Source organism: Coregonus clupeaformis, chromosome 20 (genome assembly GCF_020615455.1).
Source record: "Coregonus clupeaformis isolate EN_2021a chromosome 20, ASM2061545v1, whole genome shotgun sequence".
NCBI lineage: Eukaryota > Metazoa > Chordata > Actinopteri > Salmoniformes > Salmonidae > Coregonus > Coregonus clupeaformis.
In genome coordinates this window covers 38,361,598-38,378,785 of record NC_059211.1, presented here as the reverse complement: position 1 = coordinate 38,378,785, position 17,188 = coordinate 38,361,598, and the positions used below count along the sequence as shown (strand labels likewise).

The 17,188-nt window shown below is 44.8% G+C and overlaps 1 protein-coding gene across 2 annotated transcripts in view; it reads left to right on the top strand.

The window, feature by feature from the left end:
- The first annotated feature begins 92 nt into the window (after positions 1-92).
- The window catches only part of LOC121533360 (E3 ubiquitin-protein ligase RNF170), a 22,683-nt gene continuing 5,587 nt past the window's right edge, over positions 93-17,188 (top strand). The window contains exons 1-6 of one of the 2 annotated variants that reach the window (XM_041839221.2): positions 93-372; positions 2,569-2,743; positions 3,314-3,416; positions 4,283-4,391; positions 14,580-14,653; positions 15,208-15,318. In XM_041839221.2, coding sequence (XP_041695155.1) covers positions 2,703-2,743; positions 3,314-3,416; positions 4,283-4,391; positions 14,580-14,653; positions 15,208-15,318 — 438 coding nt within the window. In that variant the 5' untranslated portion in view covers positions 93-372; positions 2,569-2,702. Of the gene's footprint in view, positions 373-2,063; positions 2,744-3,313; positions 3,417-4,282; positions 4,392-14,579; positions 14,654-15,207; positions 15,319-17,188 lie in introns of those variants that run through there. The other variant, XM_041839220.2, reaches the window with a different exon arrangement.

Below are 17,188 nucleotides of genomic sequence, written 5' to 3'. Positions count from 1 at the left end.
AGACCAATCAGGTTGAATATCTGACTGACTGACAGGTCTATGTGGAGCCAATCACAGAGCGGAATCAAGAATTTGCTGAACGCCTCAATTATCTGAGCTGGATTCCATTCTAAAACCTTGCTGCCTTTTCTCGGTATTTTCACGACTTCTCTTCACCGATATTGAACAGTGATAGTTAGGCTACTTGGTCGATATTAAAATCATATGGGTAATATAGAGCCTTTACCATATAGCTTACCTATCCAATCAAGTAAGATTCACTAGGGAAGTCAGAAAGTAAAGCAAGAAGGAACCCAGTATGTGTGTGGGATACTGTGTGTATATGTTAGTGACTGGTTAGTGACATCTGAATGGCAAATCTAAAGTGAACAGGTAAGCCAATGATTTACATTTAGAATGATTCTCATGAAGAGCACTGTGAAAGTGTCACACTTGAATCTCTGTTTTACCATAACCTCTCATACATTGCATTTCCTGTACAATAAACCTGAGGTCAGGTGTAGACAAATTCAAAGGAATGGCTAGTTGAACTACCCTGGAGTAGTTTGAGTCAGCTACCCACAATCCTATTCTTCATGTTAATGGTTAATGAATCTCACTTGTGTGTGTGTGTGTGTGTGTGTGTGTGTTCTTATGTGAGGAATTAACTTTTTATTACAGTCTAATTTGACACAGTTAAGATTAGGAGGGAAACTCTGGTTTCATGACAAGAAAATCAGGGTCTATTTCCTTTACCATACCTGGTGGCACAGACCCCATGAGTCAAAATGTGGACCCACTGAAGTGTTTTCCTCAAGCACTTGACCCCCAAAATAATCTTCATGGTAGATAGGTAAAGGCTTTGAACTCATACTCAGTTAATACACTTTATCTGACTCAACAGATCACTGCCTGTTTGTTTATCAGCTGCTGACACCTATAGGACCGGGTTCCCAGACCCAGTCTACTCCTGGACTAAAAAGTGATTTCATTTGAGGTTCTCTATTGAGCATGCTTAGTCTTTTGTAATGTCATATGTTTATTTGACTTGGACTCGATGGCCAGCCACGATGCCTTAGTAAGGAATGTGGGACAAACTGCGTGTGTGTGTGTGTGTTAGTGACATGACACTGGATTTAAGCCACCTCCAGTGGCCCATCTAGCTAGAATAGAACCTCTCTCCCTCTCTCACTTTCTCTCTCTCCTTCTCTCTTTCTCTCTCCCTGTGTCAGAGGGAGAACAAAGTCACTCTTAGCCTGTTAGCTCAGCTTTCACCCCCTGACCCCTGACCCCTGCCACATCGATCGACTCCTGCTATTTTTAGACATTCTGAGGCATTTTGATCCTGTCCTTGAGATCGAGAAGTGTAGGGTGAACGTTTGTGTAAATGTTTGCTGGCATATTTTTGCAGAATTCAAGGACACAGTCTGAAGCGCTGTAACAGACAAAACAGTTCAACATTATACGTGAATATTTTCACGTTGCAAACATACGCTTGCTGATAACAGTTCCTTATTACTCATTAGCTTGGCAGACTGTGGGAATTCAGTTGTAATCTTGACCTTGGGCAGTGCTAATCTGTATCTACGGTATCTTTACCAGTACGAATGTGACAGACCTACGTATTAAGACTATTATGATGACATTTGTACCAATCCTAGTGAATTTAGAGGGTTTGATATTCCTTTCAACTGGGGTGCTCCTCAAAGAGATGGAAAGAGGTCTCAACTTTGTATCTGTGCCATTATGGCATCTGTGAAAGCATGGGCAGCGCCATTGAGGCATTCTTAATTTTAAAGTAGTCAATTTTCTTCTTCCCTTGTGTTTTAAAAAAGTGTAAAGCAATTGGTGATTTACCAGGACTTGCAGTGCAGGAGTCTTGAACCAACTCTTCTGTGTTATTCATTTATTGTGGCCACTAGATGGCGCTGATATTGCTTAAAGCCAGATACAAACCATACAACCCAATTTGAAGAAGATGACAATGCTCTGATCATTGGCTGATTGCTTCAACCCATAGGAATACCCACCCAGTTGACTACTTTAAAATGGTGGAAGCCCTTAATGGCAATGTCCATGCTAAAACAGCTTATTTCAAAGTAAAGATCTCTATACATCTCTATGAGTCCAATACAAATGGATTGATAGACAACAATAAGGTTTTTCACAACTCTATTTCACCACAGAGCTGGTATTTTATGGTAAAGTATGTGGGCCGGGGCTTTAAACTCTGTAAACTTACAGTAAATCATTGCCAAGTTGGCACTAACCTATTAAGACTGAAAAGGAGGGGCCAAACAGGATAGCTTTGAACTTGTGTGGGTGGTCGCATGATCAAAATAGAATTTGGAGATGGGAATGGCCACGGAAACGCTGCCTGGTTTTTGTTTAGAGCCCTTTTTGATTTCATGTTATAATAACATTTACCAATCACATCTATCACATATTAGAGAATCTGCTTTTATGTTATGTCATCCTAGTACATTGACATTCACTGCAATCAATAACGTGCACTGGTGGTCTCTAGGTCTCTTCCAGGCAGGCAGCCGTGTTAATGATTAACTGACCAGTCAGATTTATTGTGTACAGTGATGCAGTCAGGAAGCATTTCCTTCTCTAGCCTCTCCGGGAAACACACACTCTACAGAGACACACTCTCATGAGTGTCTAGGAGACACTCACTGTCTGTTTACAGCTACCAGACCTACACTTCTAGCTGCCAGATGAATCAGACCATGCACACCTCACACAGCTCTCATCCCAGGTAAGTCTTCTTCTCTCTGGATATAAACAGGGGGTCTGTACCCTCTCCTCTACACACCATCCACTCACACACTACAGAGGCTGCTAGTATAGGTGTGGTTGGGTGTCTGGTAAATAGACTGTAAAGGTCTGGTAGCTTGGGGTGGTGTGTATCTGGAATCCAGATGGTTTTCACAGTTAACTAGTTTGGGTACTTGGTATAGGGGGAACATGATGGGGTATCTAGTATCTGGTTACTAGCTTTTTACCAACTAACAAAACTTGCACTGGGCAAATAGCCACAAGATCCCAGTTTGGTTGCAAAATATGTGTATTGTCCTCTATAGACAATGTATAGATGTTGGACAAACTATCTACTGACTTCATTCAGTGTCAACTGCAACTTCCAACAAGCAACAAGTTGTACAGCTATGGTGGCTGATAGTTTGTTAAATGAATTGTTGCACGCCAGAATTTGGCTGCACCGAGTAAATCCATTTAAAGTGGGGCCAGTCTGAGCCTTAACACAATATAATTCATGTCCCCCCCTCCTCCTCTCCCCAATCTCCTCTCCCACCCCCACCTCCTCCAGATGTGACCCTCTCCCTGAGGTCACAGTGGGTCAGGGTCACCTAGGATCATCCTCAGAACACACACAGGACCGAACATCCCTCAAACATGTGACCTACAGCAAGGTGAGGTCACACACAAACACACACGCACACACACACACACTGGGTCAATTACGGATGACCCCTAACATCTAAGAATGCTAGGGGGCAGGGTTCTAAGCCCTCATGTGACAACCACTACAATCACACTGCAGTGTCAATCGATGCATGCCACAATGTCAATCATTTTTGACATTAGAAAACATTGATTTTAGTATAGCAAAGTTTTGCTGCATGTCTTTTGTATTTATAAATGACTGTCTGTAACGAATCAGGAGAAATAGTGGCCATACTTTCCATAGTGCTAAAATTATTGCAGCTACAAAGACCAGTGTAATTACATTGTACTTTTTGTTACATTCATAACAGAACATGGTTCTTTTGGACAGAGAAGTTTAGATGCTCTACCCATATGATTCCTGGTTATGTCGGAGTAATGTCACTGTCTTCGTTTGTTATTGTTGTTAGTTGTTTTATTGTGATTAATGTTATTAACTGATAATAACTCTTACTCTTACAAATAACAATTACTGTTATTAATAATGCTTAGAAGAGAGGCAGTCTGGAGGGAAGGAGGGGATGGTAGGGCTCCCTCCAGCTGGCAAGCTAACTTAGACCTTGATCATTTCAGAGCTGATATTTCCTTATGATGAGGTCCACTGAGGTCCATTTATAGGACCTTGGCCTCATCTCTTCCCTGGTGCATGTTTCTGTTATTTCACTGCTATTCCAGAGGTGTGTATCTCATGTTCCTGAAGGCCACAGTGTCTGCCAGTTTTAGACATGGGACTGCCTTTCTCTTTAGTGATCAATTAAGTGCAGAGGAGAAACAGAAACTGGTGTTATACTTACCTATCTAACTGTACCAATGTATTCCTCTCTCTCCCAAGAACTCCTCTCAGATCTGTCCATCCGCGGGCCACAGAGACTGGCTCTGCCCTGTGTGTCTACAAACTGCCAGCTTCCCCGTACAGACCAACTGTGGCCATCTCTTCTGTGGTAAGACAGCACCATGACTACCATCACCACCACCTGCACATGATCGGATTTATCTAAGGGTTAAGAGAGACTTGTACAGAGATAAAGAGCTATTTAGAGCCCAGAAGGTAGCATATTAACATTTACATTACATATGAAAGTGCCATACAACACACTGACTACAGCAGCAGGTCAGGGGGAATCTATTTAACTCTATTGTCTGTCCATCTATCTGGCCAACGAAGCATCCGTTTTTCTATCGGTATAACATGATGAGAGCCCCAAGACCTGTCTAGCCTGGGTGGGGTGGGGGGGGTTTAGTATTTCACAACCATTGCTATAGTGGCTCCCACCTGACGGAGATCACACACACTCAGGCTTTGCTCATTCACACACATCTCTCTCATTTAGCCAGAGTCACGTAGGGTCACTATGGAAACCATGGAAAAGAGGAAGGACGTTTTTAGCATGCGTGTGCAAACTCCCTCCAGGCCATCCATGGTCTAAAAGGGTCCTAGGGTATGGTGATCCTATGGCATTGTTATGACAACCTGGCTGCCAGTCTGGTCGTTGTCTTGCTATCGTACCTGGGTCGAACACAAATGTACAATTTAAATACTTAGTTTGTCAGGCTCAATAGAACCAATGAAATAGTCCCAAAAGTGCAAAATACAAGCTTGCTAAATCAAGAGTACCTGGGATTTCACACCTTTTAAATACCTTTTCGATCCAGTTCTGTTTGCTATCCCTGAGTAGGCAAAACTGTCTGTTTTGACCATAACCTCATTACAGAAGTGGGACAACAGTCAAAGACAGCTACAGTGCCTTCAGAAAGTATTCACACCCCTTGACTTTTTCCACATTTTGTTGTGTTACAGCCTGAATGTAAAATTGATTACATTGACATTCTGTGTCACTGGCCTACACACAATATCCCATAATGTCAAAGTGGAAGTATGTTTTAAGAAATGTTTACAAATTAATAAAAAATGAAAAGCTGAAATATCTTGAGTAAATAAGTATTTAACCCCTTTGTTATGGCAAGCCTAAATACGTTCAGAAGTAAAAATGTGCTTAACAATTCACATAATAAGTTGCATGGACTCACTCTGTGTGCAAGAACAGTGTTTAACAAGATTTTTAATAACTACTGTGATGTCACGAGAGGCTACACAGCTTTCAGCGGGATTGCTCAAGTAGTGCAAGGAGACCAGGTTCAACCAAAACAAGGATTTTATTAAAGGTCTTGGGAAACTAACGAAAGTATAACACAATTCTGTTCTCTGGTGGCTCTTTAAGGGTTAACAGTTCAGGGATGTCTCTTCCACATCCAAAATCATAACTCTCCCTCGCTCAAATAACTTTTCCCCAGTCTTACTGTATTCCACGTTGCAGCTAGTGGCCAACCCAGCAAAACGTCCTTCCAAATGTCCCACACGTATTTCCACAGGTGCATATATCCAAAGGTGAGTATTTCCCAAAGGTAAGTATCTCCAAATCCTTATATTCCTCATGGAAGTGGACCGGGCAGCACTCTTGTCCTCCAGAGAGCCCCGCTTGGAGACCGTGTCTCTTCCCTTCAACAAACCTTCAGCTCATCAGCTCCTGATTGGTTTCAGCTGCGTGGGAAGATTGGCCATGAGGGTTGGAGTTCCCGACCATACCAGCAGATGGAGCCATAGCTGTCTGGGTTTGCAGCCATCTCAGGGGGATGTAACGTCCCTCCAGGACACAGCCTCTCGTGACATCACACATCCCCCTCCTCGGGACCGACGTCCTCGTCGGGGTAAAGGCAGCGAAGAAGGCATCACGCCGGGAGAGGGCGTCCGCATTGCCGTGGTGCTTGCCAGCCCTGTGGACAACAGAAAAGTTAAACGGTTGCAAGCTCAAAAACCATCTGGTTACTCTACTGTTTGATTCCTTGTTCTTGGCCATCCACTGCAGAGGGGCGTGATCAGATACCACCATGAAACGTCGGCCCAGGAGATAGAACCGAAGGGACTCCAGGGCCCAGACTACAGCCAGACATTCTTTCTCCACCGTTGAATAGTTCTTCTCTCTTGGAAGTAACTTTCTGCTTAGGTAGAGAATGGGATGTTCTTCACCGTCATGTGCCTGGGTGAGGACAGCACCCAGACCCACCTCCGAAGCATCCGCTTGGACAATGAATTCCTTCTTGAAGTCTGGTGCCACCAGGATCGGACTGGAGCAGAGTGCTCGCTTCAGGTTGAGGAAAGCCGCCTCCGCCGCAGGGTTCCACTTCACCATTCGTGAGTGGCGTTTGGTCGTCAGCTCCGTCAACGGTGCAGCTATGGTAGCAAAATCTGCAATAAAGCGTCTATAGTATCCAGCGAGGCCCAAAATGACCTTACTTGCTTCTTGTTGATGGGCTGCGGCCAGTCCTGTATGGCCCGCAGTTTGGCTTCCTGTGGTTTGACCAACCCCCGCCCAATGGTGTACCCCAGGTAGTTTGTCTCACTGAAGGCCACCTTGCACTTCTTCGGGTTTGCCGTGAGCCCTGCTTCCCTGAGCGAATCCAGCACCGCTTGTACCCGGGTAGGTGGCTGGCCCAATCCTGACTTTGTATAACAACATCATCCAAATAAGCCGCTGCGTGCCTCTTGTGGGCGCAAGGACTCGATCCATCAGGCGCGTTGGAACGTGGCAGGTGCCCGTGGAGACCAAACGGAAGTCGGGTATACTGGTAGAGCCCCTCCCGGGGGTGGCAAAGGCTGTCTTCTCCTTAGACGCCGGGGTCAAGGGCACCTGCCAGTAGCCTTTGTGAGATCAAGAGTGGTTAGGAAACGAGCATGCCCCAAGGAGTCTATTAAATCATCGACACGAGGCATTGGGTATGCATCAAATTCAGACACTTCATTCAACTTTCGATAGTCATTACAAAATCGTACTGAACCGTCTGGCTTGGGAACTAGTACGATGGGACTTGCCCAGGCACTGTGGGACTCTTCGATTACTCCCAACTCCCGCATCTTCCTTACCTCCTTCTGTATAACCACTTTACGAGCCTCTGGCACGCGGTACGGGCGCTGGTTTACCGTTCGGCCAGGCATGGTGCGGATCTCATGTTGGACCACCTCTGTGTGACCGGGAAGGGAGGAGAAGACATCCTGGTTCTGCTCCACGAGTTCCAGGGCCATCTGTCGTTGATGTGGGGACAGATTTGGACCCAGCTGAACCTCTTCTCGCGCCGGTTCCTGGGTCTCTGTGGGGGTAGAGAGCTGAACAGCGCCTCTCTGGCGTGCCACTTCTTTAAAAGGTTAACATGATAAATCTGCTCAGTTTTCCTTTTATCTGGTTGCCTCACCTTGTAGTTTACTTCTCCCATGCGTTCAATGACCTCATATGGTCCTTGCCAGGTTGCCAGGAATTTGCACTCAACGGTTGGCACCAGGACCAGCACTCTGTCCCCCGGCTTAAACTCCCTGGGTTGAGCAGATCTGTTGTAGGAGGCTTGCTGTTGCCGCTGACTGGCCTCCAGGTGTTCCCGCATCATGGGATAGATGGCCTTCATTCTCTCCCTCATAGCCCCTACATGGTCGATCAGTGTCCGCTGTTGCCATGGCTGCTCCTCCCAGGCCTCCTTGGCGATGTCGAGCAGTCCTCTGGGTCTGTAGGAAAGCAAGAGCTCAAAGGGTGAAAAACCAGTAGAAGACTGAGGTACCTCTCTCACCGCAAATAATATGTATGGTAACAGCTGATCCCAGTTGCGCCCATCTTCCCCTACCGCTTTCCGCAGCATGGATTTTAGTGTTTTGTTAAAACGTTCGACTAGGCCATCTGTCTGGGGGTGGTAGACCGAGGTTCTCAGCTGTTTGATTTTCAGTAAAGCACAGAGTTCTTTCATCACCCTGGACATGAATGGAGTCCCTTGGTCCGTCAATATCTCTTTTGGGATTCCCAGACTAGTTGAGAGACGGAACAGCTCCTTGGCGATTTGTCTGGATGTAGCCTTCCTCAGCGGAATGGCCTCCGGGTACCGGGACGCATAGTCCAGAATGACCAGAATGTATTGATGTCCCCTGGCACTTTTTCGGTAAGGGCCCGACTATGTCTAATCCAATCCTCTCAAAGGAGTTTCGATAATGGGCAAGGGAATGAGCGGGTTTCTATATGTGGGCTTTGGCGCAACCTGCTGACACTCAGGGCAACTACGGCAGTAGTTCTCTATCTCTTTGTGTACTCCTGGCCAAAAGAAACGTTGCATGATTCTTTCCTTAGTCTTCTCTACCCCCAAGTGGGCCCCTAGCGGGTGTGTGTGGGCTAGGTTGAGTACTGTGGCCCGATAGGGCTGTGGCACGAGGAGCTGTTCATGCACTTCCTCATTTTTCTTGACTATCTGATATACTAACCCCGGTTTACTGCGAAATGGGGGTAAGTAGGGGTTGTCTTATCACCTAACACTACACCTTCTAATACCTGCACATTTCTTAAGGCATTTGCAAGAGTAGGATCTTGTAATTGAGCCGTACCATACTGGCCTGTGAGAGGGGAAGCTCTTGGGTGCCTGGGACGTCTTCTTCACTGGAGAACGGAGCACTTTCCTGGGCTGCGTTCTCTTCTCCCGTATCCGGACCAGTCTCGGTGTCGGTCTGGGCACCTGCCATCCCTATCAGAGCCCGGGCGGGAGTGAGTAACTCGGAGGATTGCACCGGAGCCTTCCCAGGATGAGTCTTGCCTCTCCGTTTCCGAGGTACTCGGGTTATCCTCTCCTGAGACTCTCTCCAGAGTGGGTAAAAGGCTGGGCAGTCTCGTCCAATTAGGACAGGGACGGGGAGGGAATCAACCACCCCGCCGTCGTGTGTATGGTTCCCCGTGTGCTGGTCATTGTAAGTTCAGTAATGGGGTATTCTCTGGTGTCCCCATGGACACAGGAAACTGGGAGGACTTTCCCGGGGGTCAGACACGTTGGGCCCACCAAATCCTTACGCACCAGGGTGGCCCGGCTACCAGAATCCAGTAAGGCCTCCACATCATGGTGATTCACAGTTACCGGGCAGGTGGGGGTCGATCTGGGCCGCCATCTACGACTCCCAAGAGCGAGGCAAAACGGTGTGTGGGTGCTGAGCTGGAGGACTCCGCAGTGGGCATAGGTTCATCGGCTGGTTTCCCACACTGCCAGGAGATATGTCCCATCTCCCCACACCGGTAACACTGTCGAGTTTCCCCCCTCCTGGTGTACTCTTCTTGGACCCGCCTGGTTTCTGGCTCCCCCTGGAGCCGGGATAAGTCCTGACGTGGCTGGGTTCGAGACCTTGGGGTCCTTTGGACGGGTTCTTCCCATTTGTGGTGGGGCCGCACTCCTGGGGTCTTTTTCGGGAAGCATTCAGCATCTCCGCTGTGGCCTGGTACTTTTCCACAGCTTCCACGGTCAGATCAGCCGTGGTCAAGGCCTGTTGACTGATGAACCGTTTTGCCTCATAAGGCAGGCGCGTAGAGTAACGATCCACCACAACGGCCTCCACCACCGCCGCTGCTGTATTCCTCTGCGGATCCAGCCATTTCCTTGCGATTCGGACAAGTTCATGCATCTGCGCCCGAGGAGGTTGGTCTGGTTGGAAGGTCCAGCTGTGAAAGCGCTGGGCCATACCAAACTTTGTGAGTCCATATCTGCTGAGGATCTCAGACTTCAGGGCATCATAGTCAGTAACCTGGTCAGGGCCCAGGTCCCGGACAGCATTCAGCGATTCCCCGGTTAGAAAGGGGGGCTAACAGACCAACCCACTGTTGCTTGGGCCAGGCTTCCCTAGTGGCCGTGGCCTCAAATGCATGCAGGTATGCCTCAATGTCATCGGTAGCTCCCATCTTAGATATAAAGTCACTTGCCTTTATTGGGCGGGTATTTTGGACCACCCTCTGTCTCTGCAACTGCAATTCCTCTGCCTTCAGAAGGTTGGCTTTCTTTTGCTCCTCCAAGAGAGCCACGGTTGCTTGCATCTGGGCTTGCTGGCCAGCAACAAGGGCTTTCAATATGTCCTCCATTTCAGTCGGCGGGGAGCCTACGGCCAACTTGGAAAACTGGGTGATCAAACCTTCGGTATCCTCCTCTGACATGCACTATTAACGCTTGGCGTGCCTGTATTCTCCACCATCTGTGATGTCACGAGAGGCTACACAGCTTTCAGCGGGATTGCTCAAGTAGTGCAAGGAGACCAGGTTCAACCAAAACAAGGATTTTATTAAAGGTCTTGGGAAACTAACGAAAGTATAACACAATTCTGTTCTCTGGTGGCTCTTTAAGGGTTAACAGTTCAGGGATGTCTCTTCCACATCCAAAATCATAACTCTCCCTCGCTCAAATAACTTTTCCCCAGTCTTACTGTATTCCACGTTGCAGCTAGTGGCCAACCCAGCAAAACGTCCTTCCAAATGTCCCACACGTATTTCCACAGGTGCATATATCCAAAGGTGAGTATTTCCCAAAGGTAAGTATCTCCAAATCCTTATATTCCTCATGGAAGTGGACGGGCAGCACTCTTGTCCTCCAGAGAGCCCCGCTTGGAGACCGTGTCTCTTCCCTTCAACAAACCTTCAGCTCATCAGCTCCTGATTGGTTTCAGCTGCGTGGGAAGATTGGCCATAGAGGGTTGGAGTTCCCGACCATACCAGCAGATGGAGCCATAGCTGTCTGGGTTTGCAGCCATCTCAGGGGGATGTAACGTCCCTCCAGGACACAGCCTCTCGTGACATCACACTACCTAATCTCTGTAACCTGTATCTCAGTCGAGCAGTGAATTTCAAACACAGATTCAACCACAAAGACCAGGGAGGTTTTCCAATGCCTCACAAAGAAGGGCACATATTGGTAGATGGGTAAAAAAGCAGACATTGAATATTATTTTGAGCATGGTGAAGTTATTAATTACACTTTGGATGGTGTATCAATACATCCAGTCACTACAAAGATACAGGTGTCCTTCCTAACTCAGTTGACGGAGAGGAAGGAAACCGCTCAGGGATTTCACCATGAGGCCAATGTTGATTTCAAAACAGCTATAGAGTTTAATGGCTGTGATTGGAGAAAACTGAGGATGGATCAACATTGTAGTTACTGCACAATACTAACCTAAATGACAGAGTGAAAAGAAGGAAGCCTGTACAGAATAAAAATATTCCAAAACATGCATCCTGTTTGCAATAAGGCACTAAAGTAAAACTGCAAAAATTGTGGCAAAGAAATTAACTTTATGTCCTGAATACAAAGTGTTATGTTTGGGGCAAATCCAACAATCTTGTATGCAACAAGGCACTAAAGTAATACTGTAAAAAAAAACACAGCAAAGGAATACAATTTTTGGCCTAAATGCAAAGTCTTATGTTTGGGGCAAATCCAACACTGAGCAACTGCCTCATGTTATGGGTATGCTTGTCATTGGTAAGAACTAGGGAGTTTTTTAGGATAAAAATAAATGGAATAGAGCTAAGCACAGGCAAAACCTGCTTCAGTCTGCTTTCCAAGAGACACTGGGAGACAAATTCACCTTTCAGCAGGACAATAACCGAAAACATAAGGCCAAATATACACTGGAGTTGCTTACCAAGTTTACATTGAATGTTCCTAAGTGGCCTAATTACAGTTTTGACTTCAATCGCCTTGAAAATCTATGGCAAGACTTGAAAATGGCTGTCTAACAACGATTAACAACCAACTTGACAGAGCTTGGATAATTTTTTTAATAATAATGTGCAAATACTGTACAATCCAGGTGTGCAAAGCTCTTAGAGACTTACCCAGAAAGACTCAGCACTGTAATCGCTGCCAAAAGTGATTCTAACATGTATTGACTCAGAGGTGTGAATACTTATGTAAATGAGATTTCTGTATTTGATTTTCAATTGATTTGCTAAAATGTATAACAACATAACTTTGTCATTGTGGGATATTGTGCGTAGATGGGTAAAAAAAAATATATATATACATTTTGAATTCAGGCTGTAACACAACAAAATGTGGAATACAGTGCCTTGCAAAAGTATTCATCCCCCTTGGCGTTTTTTCCTATTTTGTTGCATTATAACCTGTAATTTAAATTGATTTTTATTTGGATTTCATGTAATGGATATACACAAAATAGTCCAAATTGGTGAAGTGAAATGAAAAAAATAACTTGTTTCAAAAAATTCTAAAAAATAAATAACGGAAAAGTGGTGCGTGGACATGTATTCACCCCCTTTGCTATGAAGTCCCTAAATAAGGTCTGGTGCAACCAATTACCTTCAGATGTCACATAATTAGTTAAATAAAGTCCACCTATGTGCAATCTAAGTGTCACATGATCTGTCACATGATCTCAGTATATATACACCTGTTCTGAAAGGCCCCAGAGTCTGCAACACCACTAAGCAAGGGGCACCATGAAGACCAAGGAGCTCTCCAAACAAGTCAAGGACAAAGTTGTGGAGAAGTACAGATCAGGGTTGGGTTATAAAAAAATATCTGAAACTTTGAACATCCCACGGAGCACCATTAAATCCATTATTAAAAAATTGAAAGAATATGGCACCACAACAAACCTGCCAAGAGAGGGCTGCCCACCAAAACTCACAGACCAGGCAAGGAGGGCATTAATCAGAGAGGCAACAAAGAGACCAAAGATAACCCTGAAGGAGCTGCAAAGCTCCACAGCGGAGATTGGAGTATGTCCATAGGACCACTTTAAGCCGTACACTCCACAGAGCTGGGCTTTATGGAAGAGTGGCCAGAAAAAAAGCCATTGCTTAAAGAAAATAATAAGCAAACACGTTTGGTGTTCGCCAAAAGGCATGTGGGAGATTCCCCAAACATATGGAAGAAGGTACTCTGGTCATATGAGACTAAAATTGAGCTTTTTGGCCATCAAGGAAAATGCTATGTCTGGCGCAAACCCAACACCTCTCATCACACCGAGAACACCATCCCCACAGTGAAGCATGGTGGTGGCAGCATCATGCTGTGGGGATGATTTTCATCGGCAGGGACTGGGAAACTGGTCAGAATTGAAGGAATGATGGATGGCGCTAAATACAGGGAAATTCTTGAGGGAAACCTGTTTCAGTCTTCCAGAGATTTGAGACTGGGATGGCGGTTCACCTTCCAGCTGGACAATGACCCTAAGCATACTGCTAAAGCAACACTCGAGTGGTTTAAGGTGAAACATTTAAATGTCTTGGAATGGCCTAGTCAAAGCCCAGACCTCAATCCAATTGAGAATCTGTGGTATGACTTAAAGATTGCTGGACACCAGCAGAACCAATCCAACTTGAAGGAGCTGGAGCAGTTTTTCCTTGAAGAATGGGCAAAAATCCCAGTGGCTAGATGTGCCAAGCTTATAGAGACATACCCCAAGAGACTTGCAGCTGTGATTGCTGCAAAAGGTGGCTCTACAAAGTATTGACTTTGGGGGGGTGAATAGTTATGCACGCTCAAGTTTTCTGTTTTTTTGTCTTATTTCTTGTTTGTTTCACCCCCAAAAATATTTTGCATCTTCAAAGTGGTAGGCATGTTGTGTAAATCAAATGATACAAACCCCCAAAAAATCCATTTTAATTCCAGGTTGTAAGGCAACAAAATAGGAAAAATGCCAAGGGGGGTGAATACTTTCGCAAGCCACTGTAAGTCAAGGGGTATGAATACTTTCTGAATGCACTGTATATCAGTGGTGGGTTAAGATAGTGGTTGATAATGATAGTAGCAACGGCCAATCTCCTCTCCCTCTCCTTCACCTAACCTTGACCATTGTCTGTGTCATCATCACGTGATGCAATAACTACTCCACCCTACCTGCCACACTTAACCCTGCCTTCCCCTCAGAGAGAGAGAGCGATCCACCCTACCTGCCACACTTAACCCTGCCTTCCCCTCAGAGAGAGAGAGCGATCCACCCTACCTGCCACACTTAACCCTGCCTTCCCCTCAGAGAGAGAGAGCGAGTAAGAGAGAGAGTGGGAGAGAGAGGAGCTGTACTTTACACTTAAACACCATCCAAGTGTGTGTTAATTCAAGGTCATATCACTACTACAACAGCTTCTAATGCTGCCGTCAGCATTTTGCTCATACCCGCATTTCGCCTCACGCACAATAATATAAACACACTACACTAGCAATATGACAGTGTTTTCTTAATGGTGAATCGTTGTTTTGGGGGTAAAAATATTAATGAAAATAGAAGTGATTGAGTACTTATTTATATTACCTTGTTTCTCTGTCTGCAGCTCCCTGTCTGATCTCTTACTGGAGACATGGGTCCTGGCTGGATGCCATAAGCTGCCCTCTGTGTAGACAAAAGGTAAGCAAGATACACCCAACTGTAGAAACAGCCATTATTACCATGATGTTACACTTGTTATCTGACAAGAAATGGAGCAAAATTATTTAAAGGGATAGTTCACCCAAATTACAAAATGGCACATTGGTTTCCTTACCCTGAAGCAGTCTATGTACAAGTTATGACAGCAATCCATGCTTTGGTTTAGTTTCCCTGGCATTTTTCACGCATTATGTTCAAATCATCTATAAGTGACTTTTGTGAGCTTCACAATCAAATTTAGATACTTTTGGATGATTTGGACATGATGTGCAAAAAATGCTAATATTGGTCCCATGACTTGAATGGGATTTGTGCCACAAATGTTAAAACGTTAGCATTTGGAAACAGTGCCAGGGAACTAAACCAAAGCATGGATTGCTGTCAAACCTTGTCAATAGACAGCTTACTGGGTAAGGAAACCAACATGCAATTTTGTAATTTGGGTGAACTATCCCTTTAAGTTGAATAAAAGTGATGAATAATGGTTCAGAATTGATTGAATGTAACTGGAATGGATTCTCTCTCTCTCTTAGGTCAGGGTCATGTATCGTCTGTTCAGTGAGGGTTGGTCAGACAGAAAAGAGAGGGAGGTTCTGGGAGAAATCACAGACTACAACAAACGCTACTCAGGAGCCCCTCGAAAGGTCAGTACCACACACAAAACCTTCTTATAACCTTTATTAACATGCTACAACCCCACTACAACCTAGTCACATACAAAACCTTTTCATTACCTTTATCAAACCATGCTACAACCACACTACAACCTAGTCACATACAAAACCGTTTCATTACCTTTATCAAACCATGCTACAACCCCACTACAACCTAGTAACACACAAAACCTTTAAAAATATATATATATATGCACTCACTATTTGTAAGTCGCTCTGGATAGGAGCGTCTGCTAATTGACTAAAAATGTCAAATGTAAAATAACCTTTATTAAAACATGCTACAACCACACTACAATCTAGTTCTACTAAGGGGTTCTACTAAACAAACATATGGAATTATTTTAAGATTGGACATACCATGGATCATTTAGCTATTTAGAATTTTAGGACCCCTTACGTTATAAAATAAATAAATACAAAAATGATTTGATAAAATATTGAATTTGGCCTTTACTACTATAGCCCACAGAAACACATTGAATAACACATTCATAAATGGCAAAAAATGGTTTTGAAGTGTCTGTCATATATCTAGGAAATATACAGTACCAGTCAAAGGTTTGGACACACCTACTCATTCAAGGATATTTCTTTATTTTGACTATTTTCTACATTGTAGAATAATAGTGAAGACATAAAAACTATGAAATAGCACATATGAAATCAAATAGTAACCAAAAAAGTGTTAAACAAATCAAAATATATTTTATATTTGAGATTCTTCAAAGTAGCCACCCCTTGCCTTGATGACAGCTTTGCACACTCTTGGGATTCTCTCAATCAGCTTCGCAGGGAATGCTTTTCCAACAGTCTTGAAGGAGTTCCCACATATGCTGAGCACTTGTTGGCTGCTTTTCCTTCACTCTGCGGTCCAACTCATCCCAAACCATCTCAATTGGGTTGAGCTCGGGTGATTGTGGAGGCCAGGTCATTTGATGCAGCACTCCATCACTTTCGTCCTTAGTCAAATAGCCCTTACACAGCCTGGAGGTGTGTTGGGTCATTGTCCTGTTGAAAAACAAATGATAGTCCCACTAAGCGCAAACCAGATGGGATGGCGTATCGCTGCAGAATGCTGTGGTAGCCATGCTGGTTGTGTGCCTTGAATTTTAAATATATCACAGACAGTGTCACCAGCAAAGCACCCCCACATCATCACACCTCCTCCTCCATGCTCCACGGTGGGAACCACACATGCAGAAATCATCCGTTCACCTACTCTGCGTCTCACAAAGACACGGCAGTTGGAACCAAAAATCTCACATTTGGACTCATCAGACCAAAGAACAGATTTCCACTTGTCTAATAAACATTGCTCATGTTTCTTGGCCCAAGCAAGTCTATTCCTCTTATTAGTGTCCTTTAGTAGTGGCTTCTTTGCAGCAATGATGTTGAGATGTGTCTGTTACTTGAAATCTGTGAAGCATTTATTTGGGCTGCAGTTTCTGAGGCTGGTAACTCTAATGAACTTATCCTCTGCAGCAGAGGTAACTTCGGGTCTTCCTTTCCTATGGCGGTCCTCATGAGAGCCAGTTTCATCATAGCGCTTGATGGTTTTTGCGACTGCACTTGAAAAAACTTTCTAAGTTCTTGAAATGTTCCGTATTGACTGACCTTCATGTCTTTAAGTAGTGGTGGACTGTCGTTTCTCTTTGCTTATTTGAGCTGTTCTTGCCATAATATGGACTTGGTCTTTTACCAAATAGGGCTATCTTCTGTATACCCCCCCTACCTTGTCACAACACAACTGATTGGCTCAAACGCATTAAGAAGGAAATAAATTCCAGAAATTAACAAGGCACACCTGTTAATTGAAATGCATTCCAGGTGACTACCT